The sequence below is a fragment of the Paramisgurnus dabryanus genome, chromosome 6 (genome assembly GCF_030506205.2).
Source record: "Paramisgurnus dabryanus chromosome 6, PD_genome_1.1, whole genome shotgun sequence".
In the NCBI taxonomy this organism is placed as follows: Eukaryota; Metazoa; Chordata; class Actinopteri; order Cypriniformes; family Cobitidae; genus Paramisgurnus; species Paramisgurnus dabryanus.
The window spans coordinates 10,853,489-10,872,049 of record NC_133342.1 but is presented as its reverse complement, the minus strand read 5'-3'; the positions used below and the strand labels follow the sequence as shown (position 1 = coordinate 10,872,049).

At 39.0% G+C, this 18,561-nt stretch overlaps 2 protein-coding genes across 2 annotated transcripts; both read left to right on the top strand.

The window, feature by feature from the left end:
* Positions 1 to 17: 17 nt before the first annotated feature.
* LOC135744127 (uncharacterized) lies at positions 18 to 3,188 on the top strand. Its single transcript, XM_065262098.2, has 2 exons — positions 18 to 208; positions 1,885 to 3,188. The coding sequence occupies exons 1-2, from the start codon at positions 196 to 198 to the stop codon at positions 3,186 to 3,188; spliced, it is 1,317 nt and encodes a 438-aa protein (XP_065118170.1). The 5' UTR covers positions 18 to 195.
* A 1,782-nt stretch (positions 3,189 to 4,970) lies between these two features.
* LOC135744332 (uncharacterized) lies at positions 4,971 to 10,310 on the top strand. Its single transcript, XM_065262364.1, has 2 exons — positions 4,971 to 6,174; positions 7,818 to 10,310. Exons 1-2 carry the CDS (start codon positions 6,162 to 6,164, stop codon positions 9,116 to 9,118), a joined length of 1,314 nt encoding a protein of 437 aa, XP_065118436.1. The 5' UTR covers positions 4,971 to 6,161; the 3' UTR covers positions 9,119 to 10,310.
* Positions 10,311 to 18,561: the final 8,251 nt, after the last annotated feature.

Sequence of the window (18,561 nt, the reverse complement as noted above, 5' to 3'; positions counted from 1 at the left end):
TCTCGCGTTACTGTGATGTAATAGACCGATCAGCCTGCGCAGCGCTGAGTCAAACACATCTGTTTCTCTCAAAAACACATCTGTTCGCTCCAGGTTTCGTTTCTGTATTAGTCCTGCCCCTCAAAAACAGCAAACTGACACTGAAATTCACAGTTTCTGAGCTGTAAGACAAGCAAACAACACAAACTGGAAAACATGTCGAACCAAGGTAATTTCAGCGTCTTTTATTTAAATGAGATTGTTATATAGAGCTTCACTTCTTCATGTTTATTTATATAGACACTGCGTTTATTATTTTTATTTCTTGTAATTGTTTATTTATTTATTACTATATCTATATTTGTCTGTTTATTCCACAATGCGTTTTTGTACACCTGTGAATCGTTTGTGAAGCTGTGAATTTATTATATTAGTCATTTCCCTATTGAAAAAAAACAGCTAAAACCAGAATAAGCTGCTGAGCTGGTTTTTGCTGGTCTCCAAGCATGGTTTTAGCTGGTGTAGCAAGCTGGTTAAGTGGTTTTGGTTACTTTACCTGACCTACCCGCTTTGACAGGCTGGGACAGTTTAAACCAGCTACTGACATCTAAAACCAGCTACCATTTTTCTGTATAGTATTTTATCAGAAAAATAGCATAAAGTATAAGAACTTTGTTTGAATTTATTTACAATTTATACAAGAAAATCCGCTTTTAGTGTTAAAATAACAATCTTTTTTCAATCCAGTTCTGACAAATTATCTATCTAAGAAACAATAACTTTTTGTCCCTGATTAGAAAATGACTTTACAGCACGTGAGAGTGCCATTATGACAAAGTAACTAAAAGCAACAAAGTGAAGTGACAAAAGATCAATAATGTTACGTAGCCAGGAGCGCCATGAAGACCAGACGAGATAAAGAGCATCACAGTTTGATTTCAAGCATTTATTTCACTATGATTTCAATTGCTGACATAAACTTACTCAGTCAGTAATAAAGATATCAAGTTGATATTTTCAGAGAATGTTCTTTAAAATATACAATGATTTTATTAAAATACAGTAAATCCACAAATAAATACTTTAGCTGGTCACAATTATCTAGTGGATGAAACTGAAGGTTTTTGAGTTAAGGTTCATACTGTACACACCATATCATATATATTTAATATTCAAGGATGTTGGATTTTCTCTGAATATTTGATTACTGTTCTGTATTTTTGTATTAACATTACATTTACACAATAAATCATCTTATAGCTACAGACATGGTAGGTCTCTGACTATACTGATAATAGTGGTCAAAAGCAATAGCAAACATAATAGGTCTGTGTTATTAAAGATTAGCTAGGTTGGCTTGTATTTTTTGTGCGAAATGGGTGTGGTAGGGGGCCCAAACTTATATTCTTTCATAGGGCCCAAAATTGCTAGTGGCGCCCTTGATAGCTGCTAAAAGACACAGATAAGACAATTGAATATTTCAGTAAGAGTATGTGAAGTCCAGAGAGATCTATATAATATATCATTTAATATATCTGTCTTTAAAGCACAATTGATGAGATTGTTACATATTTGCTCAAAGATTGTACTGTGGGTCAGATGCAGGAATCGGGATGCAAAACTATTTTCTGAGAAATCCTGCCAATAAAGTGAAACTGAATTGAAGCAAGTGTGCAGATCTGAGCATCATTTGAGACACTGTTAAGATCTTCTCATGAACTTTACAGAAGATTTCAATCTTTTTCTCATGAGATAAATCCAAGAATCAGGAACATCTAATGCTCTGATTTAATCTATTACTGTTAACTGTTAAAGTATCAACACATTTTATTTATTTTCTGTCATAATGCACAAACTAGAATAAATAACTAGTGTTGTAATCGTCCCCTTTCTCTTTTCCTGAAGGACCAAGAAGGCCATACAATGTTCAAAGTAACAGATGGAGGTCCTACAGAAACTCACAAGAGCCAATAAAGAGTGAGCCACCTGCAGAAGACCTGACGCAAAACCAACTGCGTCTCGTCCTGGTGGGCAAAACAGGTGCAGGAAAGAGCGCAACAGGAAACACAATCCTGGGAGAAGAGCGTTTTCGTTCTGATATGAGCATGGGATCAGTCACCAAAGAGTGCAAGCGAGAATGTGGAACGGTGGCAGGACGAAACCTTCTGCTCGTAGACACACCTGGTCTATTTGACACAGATCTCACGAATGAGCAACTACAACATGAGCTAATACATTGTCTAGCTTTGTCTTCACCTGGTCCTCACGTGTTTCTGCTGATCATACCAATCGAGCGTTATACGGAGGAACAGCAGCGGACCGTGGACATGATTCGAGAGATGTTTCATGACGGCATCACCCATCGCACCATCATTGTGTTCTCTCACGCAGACAGACTTCGAGAACCTATCGATTTGTTCATTTCAAAACAAAACCAAAAGGTTCAAGACCTCGTGGAAATGTTTGGGAAGCGTTACATGGCTTTTGACAACACAGATCTGACAAACCAATGTCAGGTTGTTCAACTGCTGGAGATGGTGGATAAGTTGCTGGTTCAGAATAACAACACACACTTCACCAATCAGATGACGGAGGTAATGCTGAAGGCCAAGGCAATAATAGAAGAGAGAAGAACGAATAATATTAGGGAGGATGTTCAGAAAATGGCTGATGATCGCTGGACTGCGTTAACTGCAGACATGAAAGAAGATAGACAAGATTCAGAGAGAAAAAAGAAGCGTGTCCAAGGCAGGATTGATCAAATCAAGTCTGATATAAAAAAAGAGGAACAGAATGAGAAACCCATCCCAGAAAGACTAAGACGGTGGCGAGGATCTCTGGAGAAGGATCAGATGATCCTCAGAAGACTTGAGGAGGAAGAGAGGGAGAGAGTGGAGCGAGAGCGGACTGAAAGGATCAGTCTGGATGCATGGATGCACGAGGAGCAGATGATGAGAGAAAGTGAGAAGACTGAAGATGATTCATATTACACTCAAATGCTGATGATGCTCACCAGCTTTCTGTCAGGGTTGGGTGTCACATCGTTTGCATCTTACCTCTTGAGTTTTCTGTTCCCTGCTGCTCCAGTTGTAGGGGGAGGTAGAATAGCAGTAGGGACTTTAACCCAAATGCTTGCTTTGACTGGAGAAGGCGGAGCTTTTGTTTTGCCAACTGCTAATAAGGTTGCACCGCTGTGCACCATACAATAATCAACTTTCAATTTTAAAATCTATTATTATGCTGCATTTTCTAGCTTAACATTGATATTTCAGAGCTGTAATTAAATTATTATTGGGGGGTGGGGGGCTTTCAGAAACTTGTTTCTTATATTGTTCAGCAAGTATAGATATTTAACAGTGTTTATTTACTCAAATCATCTATTCATAGTCGTTGTTTAGAAACACTATAGTTGGACTGTTAAGAACTATGTGTAACCTAATGTGTAATCCAGTTTTATAGTTGATATAGATTTAATAGTATTCATCTAAATTAACCCCTTATGTGGCGCAAATCCCTTTTGAGTGTGGGGGGGTGAAAATGTGATGTACACATTGATTCAAAGTAATATAACTTCACAGAACTTTACAGGGTTTTTCACAGAAGTGTCCGTCTGTCACTGCATTATTATTACTGCTAAAAGGTTTTGAAATATGACTAAACTACATTCTTAGAGCTTTTGTCAAGATTATTTAGGTTTAAAATAGGGTATTAGTGTTACAAATATATAATAACAAAGTGGTCCTACCTGTGGACCAGTGGCATTTTAGAAAATAGCTCTCAATGTCATTTCTTTACCAAATGGTGATGATGAAATCTACTCTCTTAGAGCTTTCAAACGATATATGATTTGTCATGACTGGATAAGAATTCACATGCAAAACACTGAAAATATAAGCTGGTGAGACAGGGACATTTAGCATAAATGAATCAATTACTCTCCATACATAATTCATTTTATAAACTACTGTTAAAAGATGTATTCTGGACAGTATGCTATAAAATGCTAAGTTTCAAACTCAACACTTCCTTGTTATTCAAAAACAGCTTTTATTTAAACCAAGATCAAAATACGAATTATCAGTGACAGCCGGTGACTTATTTTTTGAGGACACACAATGCAAAGCTCATCAAAACATGTACACTTCAATGTGTGTGGCTCGTCATGTCAAAATATGTGATTGGCGTGTCATGTAAACTTATGTGCATCACGCGTCATATCAAAATACGTCCCTGCTGCAGACTCTTCGAAGAGGTTTATGATAAAAAGATGCTCACATTTTCCAGATACTCTGCTTACGGTTAGGATGCCTTATGTCATTATATTGTGCAAACATGCACAGATGGGGGCTTTGAAACTTTTTTATATATGCAACAGTGTTACACAATAATAGCAGTGAGCGATTACTTCAAAGTCTTCAATGCGACACACTCACGTAAACTGTGTTTAAAAACAGGTTAGAATAAAGCTTTTTATTTACAAATGATGACTTTTTTAGGTAAAAATCTTTCTAATGCTATTAGTGGACCAAAGAGAACAGTACAAAATAATCAAATAAGCCAGTTCAAGACCCCTTTGTTTCTCTTAAAAGTTTTTATTTAAATAATGAATTATTAAGAAAAAAAAACCTGCTGTCAGAAAAAAAGGTACAAAGTTGTTCCTTTTTCTGTCGCTGGGGTGGTACCCTAAAAGGTAACTTTTTGTACCTTTATGGGTATAAAACACATTAAAATGTATCCTTATGGGGTACAATATTATACCGTAAGGACCTATTGTGTACCTTAAGGAACAATTTTGTACCAGTTAAATTTTAGGGGTACAAAACAGTTAACTGTACCTGTAAAGGTACAAAATAGATCCTTAAAGAACAGTAATGTACCCCAAAAAGTACAACATTGTATTATGTTTATATACCTGTAAAGGTACAAAACGGTACCTTGGGGTACCACCCCAGTGACAAAAAAGGTACAGTTTTGTACCTTTTTCTGACAGTGGTATGTGTACTGTTGACTGTCTTAACTGAAGAAACTGTTACTGGGACTTAAAGATGAATATATTTATGTTACTTATTTATAAAGGCAGTCTTAAAGGGTGTGGTTTAACAGTAAATTAAGGTAAAGTGTTGAATTTGCAATTGGTAATCTTTAGGTGATGTTTTATTTGTGGGTTTTAAATGGGAAACTGTTGCTCTTTTACTGAATTTTACGCGTTAGAAGTGAAAATGTTTTAGCACTTTCCCCAAAATCTTTTTTATTTTATTTTTATTTAGAGTGAATGGTGAAATTGCACTTCAACCTTTGTGGCACATTTTTATTTCCATGATCTCCAGCTTAAATGAAATAAAAACTTTGCTGCTATGCAACTGCATCTCTCTTATTCTTCACTGCGTGATTATATACACAACATTTTTCTGACATTGTTATTAAAACTTAATAAATGTACATCACATGGGAGGATTGTCGAATAAATAATCATAAAAACACAGAAAAGAAACTGATATTGATGAGAGATAACCGATCATGTTAGAGCAGTTTTTTATTCAGGGCATGAGGTCATTGGTAATGTCGGGTAACAATAAGGAAGTATACAACTTTAAGGTCGTGTGAACAGTGTTTAGATGTTATTTTACAAATTCACCTGTCCATCCAGTTTTAAATGTAGGCGTCTGCTGCATTAATGATCGACAGGACAGGATGATCAGGCTCCTCCGAAACGAACTTGTACGACTTCATTTCAATGGAGAACTATGATTATTACTAAATTTGACTAAAATACATTTTAGCTTTAGACGACTGTTTACATTTAGAGGACCACAAAATCCTGGACGGGATGCGTCCGGGAAGAAGGGCACGTATGGTCACCCTAGATAAATAAGTCTTGGAAGTGGAGTGGATAAAACCACAGCTTATGTAAATAAGAAAACGCTGCGCAGACCGACCGACTAATGAAGTACCGCGAGAGTGATTCAAGTGCATAAAGAACAGTGTGATCTCGCGTTACTGTGATGTAATAGACCGATCAGCCTGCGCAGCGCTGAGTCAAACACATCTGTTTCTCTCAAAAACACATCTGTTCGCTCCAGGTTTCGTTTCTGTATTAGTCCTGCCCCTCAAAAACAGCAAACTGACACTGAAATTCACTGTTTCTGAGCTGTAAGACAAGCAAACAACACAAACTGGAAAACATGTCGAACCAAGGTAATTTCAGCGTCTTTTATTTAAATGAGATTGTTATATAGAGCTTCACTTCTTCATGTTTATTTATATAGACACTGCGTTTATTATTTTTATTTCTTGTAATTGTTTATTTATTTATTACTATATCTATATTTGTCTGTTTATTCCACAATGCGTTTTTGTACAGCTGTGAATCGTTTGTGAAGCTGTGAATTTATTATATTATTCATTTCCCTATTGAAAAAAACAGCTAAAACCAGAATAAGCTGCTGAGCTGGTTTTTGCTGGTCTCCAAGCATGGTTTTAGCTGGTGTAGCAAGCTGGTTAAGTGGTTTTGGTTACTTTACCTGACCTACCCGCTTTGACAGGCTGGGACAGTTTAAACCAGCTACTGACATCTAAAACCAGCTACCATTTTTCTGTATAGTATTTTATCAGAAAAATAGCATAAAGTATAAGAACTTTGTTTGAATTTATTTACAATTTATACAAGAAAATCCGCTTTTAGTGTTAAAATAACAATCTTTTTTCAATCCAGTTCTGACAAATTATCTATCTAAGAAACAATAACTTTTTGTCCCTGATTAGAAAATGACTTTACAGCACATGAGAGTGCCATTATGACAAAGTAACTAAAATTAACAAAGTAAAGTGACAAAATATCAATAGTGTTACGCAGCCAGAAGCGCCATGAAGACCAGACGAGATAAAGAGCATCACAGTTTGATTTCAAGCATTTATTTCACTATGATTTCAATTGCTGACATATACTTACTCAGTCAGTAATAAAGATATCAAGTTGATATTTTCAGAGAATGTTCTTTAAAATATACAATGATTTTATTAAAATACAGTAAATCCACAAATAAATACTTTAGCTGGTCACAATTATCTAGTGGATGAAACTGAAGGTTTTTGAGTTAAGGTTCATACTGTACACACCATATCATATATATTTAATATTCAAGGATGTTGGATTTTCTCTGAATATTTGATTACTGTTCTGTATTTTTGTATTAACATTACATTTACACAATAAATCATCTTATAGCTACAGACATGGTAGGTCTCTGACTATACTGATAATAGTGGTCAAAAGCAATAGCAAACATAATAGGTCTGTGTTATTAAAAATTAGCTAGGTTGGCTTGTATTTTTTGTGTGAAATGGGTGTGGTAGGGGGCCCAAACTTATATTCTTTCATAGGGCCCAAAGTTGCTAGTGGCGCCCTTGATAGCTGCTAAAAGACACAGATAAGACAATTGAATATTTCAGTAAGAGTATGTGAAGTCCAGAGAGATCTATATAATATATCATTTAATATATCTGTCTTTAAAGCACGATTGATGAGATTTTTACATATTTGCTCAAAGATTGTACTATGGGTCAAATGCAGGAATCGGGATGCAAAACTATTTTCTGAGAAATCCTGCCAATAAAGTGAAACTGAATTGAAGCAAGTGTGCAGATCTGAGCATCATTTGAGACACTGTTAAGATCTTCTTATGAACTTTACAGAAGATTTCAATCTTTTTCTCAGGAGATAAATCTAAGAATCAGGAACATCTAATGCTCTCATTTAATCTATTACTGTTAACTGTTAAAGTATCAACACGTTTTATTTATTTTCTGTTTTTAATTGTCCCCTTTCTCTTTTCCTGAAGGACCAAGAAGGCCATACAATGTTCACAGTAACAGACATAGGTCCTACAGAAACTCAAAAAAGCCAATAAAGAGTGAGCCACCTGCAGAAGACCTGACGCAAAACCAACTGCGGCTCGTCCTGGTGGGCAAAACAGGTGCAGGAAAGAGCGCAACAGGAAACACAATCCTGGGAGAAGAGCGTTTTCGTTCTGATACGAGCATGGGATCAGTCACCAAAGAGTGCAAGCGAGAATGTGGAACGGTGGCAAGACGAAACCTTCTGCTCGTAGACACACCTGGTCTATTTGACACAGATCTCACAAATGAGCAACTACAACATGAGCTAATACATTGTCTAGCTTTGTCTTCACCTGGTCCTCACGTGTTTCTGCTGATCATACCAATCGAGCGTTATACGGAGGAACAGCAGCGGACCGTGGACATGATTCGAGAGATGTTTCATGACGGCATCACCCATCGCACCATCATTGTGTTCTCTCACGCAGACAGACTTCGAGAACCTATCGATTTGTTCATTTCAAAACAAAACCAAAAGGTTCAAGACCTCGTGGAAATGTTTGGGAAGCGTTACATGGCTTTTGACAACACAGATCTGACAAACCAATGTCAGGTTGTTCAACTGCTGGAGATGGTGGATAAGTTGCTGGTTCAGAATAACAACACACACTTCACCAATCAGATGACGGAGGTAATGCTGAAGGCCAAGGCAATAATAGAAGAGAGAAGAATGAATAATATTAGGGCGGACGTACAGAAAATGGCTGATGATCGCTGGACTGCGTTCACTGCAGACATGAAAGAAGATAGACAAGATTCAGAGAGAAAAAAGAAGCGTGTCCAAGGCAGGATTAATCAGATTGTGTCTGATATAAAAAAAGAGGAACAGAATGAGAAACCCATCCCAGAAAGACTGAGACGGTGGCGAGAATCTCTGGAGATGGATCAGATGATCCTCAGAAGACTTGAGGAGGAAGAGAGGGAGAGAGAGGAGCGAGAGCGGACTGAAAAGATGAATCTGGATGAATGGATGCATGAGGAGCAGATGATGAGAGAAAGTGAGAAGCCTAAAGATGATTCATATTACACTAAAATCCTAACTGCACTTACCAGCTTTCTGTTAGGGGTGGGCATCACTTCTTTCGCACCTATGCTTTTGGCCTTTCTCTTCCCTGCTGCTCCAGTTGTAGGGGGAGGTAGCATGGCAATAGGGACTTTAACCCAAATGCTTGCTTTGACTGTAGGCAGAGCTTTTATTTTGCCAACTGCCATTAAGGGTGCATCGCTGTGCACCATACAATAATCAACTTTCAATTTTAAAATCTATTATTATGCTGCATTTTCTAGCTTAACATTGATATTTCAGAGCTCATTGCTGTACAATAATATTCTTTGTTTCTTATATTGTTCAGCAAGTATAGAAATTTAACAGTGTTTATTTACTCAATCATCTATTTATGTTATCGTTGTTTAGAAACACTATAGTTGGACTGTTTAAAACTATCTGTAACCTAATGTGTAATCCAGTTTTCTTGTTGATATAGATTTTATAGTATTCATCTTAATTAACCCCTTTTGTGGCGCAAATCCAAGTTCGATCCAAATTTTAAGTTAAAATCACAAAAAATGTGGTTTGTGTCACACTTTTAGTGGTTTTACCAACAATGGCCTCTAGGTGTCAACGGTTTGCTGCATACTCTTGTCACAAGTTAATAAATTACTGTTACTGCATTATTATTACTGCTAAAAGGTTTTGAAATATGACTAAACTACATTCTTAGAGCTTTTGTCAAGATTGTTTAGGTTTAAAAGGGTATTAGTGTTACAAATATGTAATAACAAAGTGGGCCTACATGTGGACCAGTGGCATTTTAGAAAATGGCTCTCAATGTCATTTCTTTACCAAAATGGTGATGATGAAATCTACACTCTTAGAGCTTTCAAACGATATATGATTTGTCATGACTGGATAAGAATTCACATGCAAAACACTGAAAATATAAGCTGGTGAGACAGGGACATTTAGCAGAATCTCTTCATAAATGAATCAATTACTCTCCATACATAATTTATTTTATAAACTACTGTTAAAAGATGTATTCTGGTCAGTATGCTATAAAAATGCTAAGTTTCAAACTCAACACTTCCTTGTTATTCAAAAACAGCTTTTATTTAAACCAAGATCAAAATAGGAATTATCAGTGGCAGCCGATGACTTATTTTTTGAGGACACACGCAGCAAAGCTCATCAAAACATGTATTTAGCCCATCAATGTGTGTGGCTCGTCATGTCAAAATATGTGATTGGCGCATCATGTAAACTTATGTGCATCGTGTGTCATATCAAAATGCGTCCCTGCTGCAGACTCTTTGAAGAGGTTTATGATAAGAAGATGCTCACGTTTTCCAGATACTCTGCTTAGGGTTAGGGTGCCTTATGTCATTATATTGTGCAATTCCAAACATGCACAGATGGGGGCTTTGAAACTTTTTTACATATTTAGGGCCCGAGCACCGAGGAGCAGGCCAGAATGGCCTGCACCGTAGGTGCGAAGCCCTATTGTTTTTGCTCAGATTATTAGGGCTCGAGCACCGAGGAGCAGGCCAGAATGGCCTGCACCGAAAGGTGCGAAGCCCTATTGGTTTTGTTAGAATTTATTTTTTTTTTTTTTTTTTTTTTTTTTTTTTTAACACTTTTGGACTTTTTGGGGGCCTTAACATACTCGAAAACTCTTGAAAATTGGCACAGACGTCAGAGTCGTCCGTCATCGCAGAAATCCAAAGGCTGGAACACGGGCGTGGCACGGGGGCTCTGTAGCGCCCCCTGTAATGCAAAAAAAAACATTGATGCACAGATCGGGCAAAAATTCACGCACATGTACGAGAATTGGTACGCTTATAGATCTCATCGACCCGAACAACTTTCGCCCTCTAACATTTAAGCTCCGCCCAACAGGAAGTCGGCTATTTTGGATTGTTTAAAAAATGCATGCAGTGAACTTTTATATACTCCTCCCAGGGGATTCATGGGATTGACACCAAACGTGGTGAACATGATGTCGAGACATTGGACTTGCTAAATTGCGAAGGGATTTTTGATATCTCGAACGGTTCTGCCATGGCGAGGCGACAAATTTATGGCGACATCAGAGAAACAGGAAGTGTCTAATATCAAAGGCAAAAAATTTCTTATTGTGATGACACGCGGTGTGTTTGTTCGTCTGAAGATTCCGATCGCATCGATGTGCCTATTGTGACTCCCGGGTATAGCGCCACCACCAGGCGCCAGGAAGTCTGTCAGTCACAAAGGTGGATTTTTTTTGACAGTTCCATGCGATGTTCTTTTAAATACTCCTCCTACAATGTTTATGCGATTGACACCAAAAGTGGTCAACATGATGCCAAGACATTGTAGATGATAAATTGCGAAGGGATTTTTGATATCTCGAACGCTGTTCCCATGGCAACCTGTCAAACTTTACTTTCATTTTTAAGGCATATTTAAACCTTACAGCTGCATGCGGTACACTTTTAAATACTCCTCCTGGGGAAATAATGTGATTGACTCCATAAGTGGTCAACATAATGCTGAGACATTGTAGATGATAAATTGCGAAGGGATTTTTGATATCTCAAACGCTGTTCCCATGGCAACGCGTCAGATTTTACTTTCATTTTAAAGGCATATTTAAGCCTTTACAGTTGACGCCGATGTTCTTTTAAATACTCCTTCTAGAATATTCATGCGATTGACGCCAGAAGTGGTCAACATGATGCCGAGACATTGTAGATGATAAATTGCGAAGGGATTTTTGATATCTCAAACGCTGTTCCCATGGCAACGCGTCAAACTTTACTTTCATTTTAAAGGCTTATTTAAGCCTTTAAGTTGACGCCGATGTTCTTTTAAATACTCCTTCTAGAATATTCATGAGATTGACACCAGAAGTGGTCAACATGATGCCGAGACATTGTAGATGATAAATTGCGAAGGGATTTTTGATATCTCAAACGCTGTTCCCATGGCAACGCGTCAAACTTTACTTTCATTTTAAAGGCTTATTTAAGCCTTTAAGTTGACGCCGATGTTCTTTTAAATACTCCTTCTAGAATATTCATGCGATTGACTCCAGAAGTGGTGTACATGATGTCGAGACATTGTAGATGATAAATTGCGAAGGGATTTTTGATATCTCGAACGCTGTTCCCATGACAACGCGTCAAATTTTACTTTCATTTTAAAGGCATATTTAAGCCTTTCAGTTGACGCCGATGTTCTTTTAAATACTCCTTCTAGAATAATCATGCAATTGACACCAAAAGTGGTCAACATGATGCCGAGACATTGTAGATGATAAATTGCGAAGGGATTTTTGATATCTCAAACGCTGTTCCCATGGCAACGCGTCAAACTTTACTTTCATTTTAAAGGCTTATTTAAGCCTTTAAGTTGACGCCGATGTTCTTTTAAATACTCCTTCTAGAATATTCATGCGATTGACTCCAGAAGTGGTGTACATGATGTCGAGACATTGTAGATGATAAATTGCGAAGGGATTTTTGATATCTCGAACGCTGTTCCCATGGCAACGCGTCAAACTTTTTACTTTCATTTTAAAGGCATATTTAAGCCTTTCAGTTGACGCCGATGTTCTTTTAAATACTCCTTCTAGAATAATCATGCAATTGACACCAAAAGTGGTCAACATAAAGCTGAGACATTGTAGATGATAAATTGCGAAGGGATTTTTGATATCTTGAACGCTGGTCCCATGGCAACGCCACAAACTTTACTTTTATTTCAGGCATATTTAGGACTCTTGGCGTGCTTAGATTAACCTAAAAGTCGGCACACACATCAGAGTTGTCGGCTGTTCAGAGTGGACAAATAGGTCAGGCAAAGGCGTGTCTCTTTAGTGGCTCACTAGCGCCCCCATTTGTCTAAAATGTGGGGTTTTTCTTTTACCTACAGTCCCCAAATGGCTCAGCAACATTAAATAGCCCACTTATGTTTACCCACTTGATGCCCTTGCCCACCGGGCATCGTTTTCTCGGACGCCTCGTGTAGCGGTAAAAAAACGTGCGAGGGCCCGCCATTGCTGCTTGCAGCTATATTTAGGGCCCGAGCACCGAGGAGCAGGCCAGAATGGCCTGCACCGAAAGGTGCGAAGCCCTATTGTTTTTGCTCGAATTTATTATTATTATTATTATTTTTTTTTTTTTTTTTTAACACTTTTGGAGTTTTTGGGGGCCTTAACATACTCGAAAACTCTTGAAATTTGGCACAGACGTCAGAGTCGTCCGTCATCGCAGAAATCCAAAGGCTAGAACACGGGCGTGGCACAGGGGCTCTGTAGCGCCCCCTGTAATGCAAAAAAAACATTGATGCACAGATCGGGCAAAAATTTACGCACATGTACGGGACTTTGTACGCTTATAGATCTCATCGACCCGAACAACTTTCGCCCTCTAACATTTAAGCTCCGCCCAACAGGAAGTCGGCTATTTTGTATTGTTTCAAAAATGCATGCGGTGAACTTTTAAATACTCCTCCTAGGGGATACATGCAAATGACACCAAACGTGGTGATCATGATGCCGAGACATTGTACTTGCTAAATTGCGAAGGGATTTTTGATATCTCGAACGATTCTGCCATGGCGAGGCGACAAATTCATGGCGAAATCAGAGAAACAGGAAGTGTCTAATATCTAAGGCAAAAAATATCTTATTGTAATGCCATATGGGTAGTTTGTTCGTCTGAAGATTCCGATCGCATCGATGTGCCTATTGTGACTCCCGGGTATAGCGCCACCCATAGATATGTATATAAAGGCTAGATGGCTCGTCCGCGCTGATGGCCAATTGAGTGGAACGTCCGCATTTTGGCGGCCATCTTAGGACAGGGCGCTCGCTCACTCGTAGCATTGAGTTTTAATGATGCAGGTACTTTTAAATGACCATAACTTGCTTAATTTTTTACCGATTTTCAAACGGATTGGTTTGTTATAAACGTCAAAGATGTACCCATGACACTGAATACGTATACTAAAAATAAATAAAAAATTCATGAAACATGTTAAAGCATCCAGAATTATAGCCACGTTAATAACGTTTGTAAAAAACCAAACCGTTTGTAAATCCGTCAAGAATTCAGCAAGTTACGAGCATTTTAGTTGGCGTATGTCACTCACCTTCCGTCCACAGCAGCAGGGAGCAGCACTATGGCAGCACTGACCTAAGATGGCCGCCAAGTGACGACACAGCTGACTCCGCCTTGAGCCATCTAGCCTTTATATACATATCTTCGGCGCCACCACCACCAGGCGCCAGGAAGTATGTCAGTCATGAACTTTTAAATACTTCTCCTAGGGATTTCATACGATTGACACCAAACGTGGTGAACATGATGCTGAGACATTGGACTTGCTAAATTGCGAAGGGATTTTTGATATCTCAAACGGTGTTGCCATGGCGAGGCGACAAATTTATGGCGAATTCAATGAAACAGGAAGTGTCTAATATCTAAAGCAAAAAATGTCTTATTGGGATGAAACGCAGTGTGTATGTTCGGCCAAGGATTCCGATCGCATCGATGTGCCTATTTTGAGTCTCGGGTATAGCGCCACCAACAGGCACCAGGAAGTGTGGCAGTCACAAAAGGTGGATTTCTTGACAGTTGCATGTGGTGAACTTTTAAATACTCCTCCTAGGATTTTCATGCGATTGACACCAAAAGTGGTCAACATGATGCTGAGACATTGTAGATGATAAATTGCGAAGGGAATTTTGATATCTCTAACGCTGTTCCCATGGCAACACGTCAAACTTTACTTTCATTTTCAGGCATATTTAAGCTCTTGGCGTGCACTTTGGGTGCCTTAACATGCTCGAAAACAACAGAAATTTGGCACAGATGTAAAAGTCACGTGCCACCAGGCTCAAGCAAAGGCTGGAATATGGGCGTGGCAAGGGAGCTCTGTAGCGCCCCCTGTAATGCAAAAACAAACATTGGGGCACAGATCGAGCAAACATGTACGCACATGTACAAGAGTTGGTACGCTTATAGATCTCATCGACCCGAACAACTTTCGCCCTCTAACATTTAAGCTCCGCCCAACAGGAAGTCGGCTATTTTGGATTGTTTCAAAAATGCATGCGGTGAACTTTTAAATACTCCTCCTAGAGGATTCATGCGAATGACACCTAACGTGGTGAACATGATGCCGAGACATTGTAGATGATAAATTGCGAAGGGATTTTTGATATCTTGAACGGTGTTGCCATGGCGAGGCGACAAATTTATGGCGACATCAGAGAAACAGGAAGTGTCTAATATCAAAGGCAAAAAATGTCTTATTGTGATGACACGCGGTGTGTTTGTTCGTCTGAAGATTCCGATCGCATCGATGTGCCTATTGTGACTCCCGGGTATAGCGCCACCACCAGGCGCCAGGAAGTGTGTCAGTCACAAAGGTGGATTTTTTTTCACAGTTCCATGCGATGTTCTTTTAAATACTCCTCCTACAATGTTTATGCGATTGACACCAAAAGTGGTCAACATGATGCCAAGACATTGTAGATGATAAATTGCGAAGGGATTTTTGATATCTCGAACGCTGTTCCCATGGCAACCTGTCAAACTTTACTTTCATTTTTAAGGAATATTTAAACCTTACAGCTGCATGCGGTAAACTTTTAAATACTCCTCCTGGAGAAATAATGTGATTGACTCCAGAAGTGGTCAACATAATGCTGAGACATTGTAGATGATAAATTGCGAAGGGATTTTTGATATCTCAAACGCTGTTCCCATGGCAACGCGTCAGATTTTACTTTCATTTTAAAGGCATATTTAAGCCTTTCAGTTGACGCCAATGTTCTTTTAAATACTCCTTCTAGAATATTCATGCGATTAACACCAGAAGTGGTCAACATGATGCCGAGACATTGTAGATGATAAATTGCGAAGGGATTTTTGATATCTCAAACGCTGTTCCCATGGCAATGCGTCAAACTTTACTTTCATTTTAAAGGCTTATTTAAGCCTTTAAGTTGATGCCGATGTTCTTTAAAATACTCCTTCTAGAATATTTATGCGATTAACACCAAAAGTGGTCAACATGATGCTGAGGCATAGTAGATGATAAATTGTGAAGGGATTTTTGATATCTCAAACGCTGTTCCCATGGCAACGTGTCAAACTTTACGTTCATTTTAAAGGCATATTTAAGCCTTACAGTTGCATGCAGTGAACTTTTATATACTCCTTCTAGAATAATCATGCAATTGACACCAAAAGTGTTCAACATGAAGCCGAGATATTGTAGATGATAAATTGCGAAGGGATTTTTGATATCTCAAACGCTGTTCCCATGGCAACGCGTCAAATTTACTTTCATTTTAAAGGCATATTTAAGCCTTTCAGTTGACGCCGATATTCCTTTAAATACTCCTTCTAGAATATTCATGCGATTGACTCCAGAAGTGGTGTACATGATGCCGAGACATTGTAGATGAAAAATTGCGAAGGGATTTTTTATATCTCAAACGCTGTTCCCATGGCAACGCATCAAACTTTGCTTTCATTTTCCAGCATATTTAAGGCTGACAGTTACATGCTGTGAACCTTTAAATACTCCTCGTATGGGATTCATGCGATTGACACCAGAAGTGGTCAACATGATGCTGAGACATTGTAGATGATAAATTGTGAAGGAATTTTTGACATCTCGAACGCTGTTCCCATGGCAACGCGTCAAATGTTACTTTAATTTCAGGCATGTTTAAGGCTCTTGGCGTGCTTAGTTGAACTTTAAATTTGGCACACACATCAGAGTTTTCGGCTGTTAAGTGTTGACAAAAACGTCAGATAAAGGCGTGTCTATTTAGTGGCTGACTAGCGCCCCCGTTTGTCTAAAATATGGTGTTTCTTTTACCTACTGTACCTAAATGGGTCAGTAGCAACATGAAATAGTCCACTCATATTTACCCACTTGATGCCCTTGCCCACCGTGCATCGTTTTCTCGGAGGCACCGTGTAGCGGTAAAAAAACGTGCGAGGGCCCGCCATTGCTGCTTGCAGCTATATTTATTTTTATAATTTTTTTTTTTTTTTTTTTTTTTAACACTTTTGGACTTTTTGGGGGCCTTAACATACTCGAAAACTCTTGAAATTTGGCACAGATGTCAGAGTCGTCCGTCATCGCAGAAATCCAAAGGCTGGAACACGGGCGTGGCACGGGGGCTCTATAGCGCCCCCTGTAATGCAAAAAAAAACATTGATGCACAGATCGGGCAAAAATTTACGCACATGTACGAGAGTTGGTACGCATATAGATCTCATCGACCCGAACAACTTTCGCCCTCTAACATTTAAGCTCCGCCCAACAGGAAGTCGGCTATTTTGGATTGTTTAAAAAATGCATTCGTTGAACTTTTAAATACTCCTCCTAGTGGATTCATGGGATTGACACCAAACGTGGTGATCATGATGTCGAGACATTGTACTTGCTAAATTGCGAAGGGATTTTTGATATCTCGAACGGTTCTGACATGGTGAAGCGACAAAGTTGTGGCGAAATCAGAGAAACAGGAAGTGTCTAATATCTAAGGTAAAAAATGTCTTATTGTAATGCCATGCGGGGCGTTTGTTCGTCTGAAGATTCCGATCGCATCAATGTGCCTATTGTGACTCCCGGGTATAGCGCCACCACCAGGCGCCAGGAAGTGTGTCAGTCATGAACTTTTAAATACTTCTCCTAGGGAATTCATACGATTGACACCAAACGTGGTGAACATGATGCTGAGACATTGGACTTGCTAAATTGCGAAGGGATTTTTGATATCTCGAACGATGTTGCCATGGCGAGGCGACAAATCTAAGGCGAATTCAGATTAACAGGAAGTGTTTAATATCTAAAGCAAAAAATGTCTTATTGGGATGAAACGCAGTGTGTATGTTCGGCCAAAGATTCCGATCGCATCGATGTGCCTATTTTGAGTCTCGAGTATAACGCCACCAACAGGCACCAGGAAGTGTGGCAGTCACAAAAGGTGGATTTCTTGACAGTTGCATGTGGTGAACTTTTAAATACTCCTCCTAGGATTTTCATGCGATTGACACCAAAAGTGGTCAACATGATGCTGAGACATTGTAGATGATAAATTGCGAAGGGATTTTTGATATCTCGAACGCTGTTCCCATGGCAACACGTCAAACTTTACTTTCATTTTCAGGCATATTTAAGCTCTTGGCGTGCACTTTGGGTGCCTTAACATGCTCGAAAACAACGGACATTTGGCACAGATGTCAAAGTCACGTGCCACTAGGCTCATGCAAAGGCTGGAATACGGGCGTGGCAAGGGAGCTCTGTAGCGCCCCCTGTAATGCAAAAACAAACATTGGGGCACAGATCAAGCAAACATGTACGCACATGTACGAGAGTTGGTACGCATATAGATCGCATCGACCCAAACAACTTTCACACTCAAACATTTTAGCTCCGCCCAACAGGAAGTCGGCTATTTTGGATTGTTTAAAAAATGCATGCGGTGAACTTTTAAATACTCCTCCTAGGGGTTTCGTGCGAATGACACCTAACGTGGTGAACATGATGCAGAGACCTTGTAGATGATAAATTGCGAAGGGATTTTTGATATCTCGAACGGTTCTGCCATGGCATGGCGACAAAATTGTGGCGAAATCAGAAAAACAGGAAGTGTCTTATATCTAAGGCAAAAAATT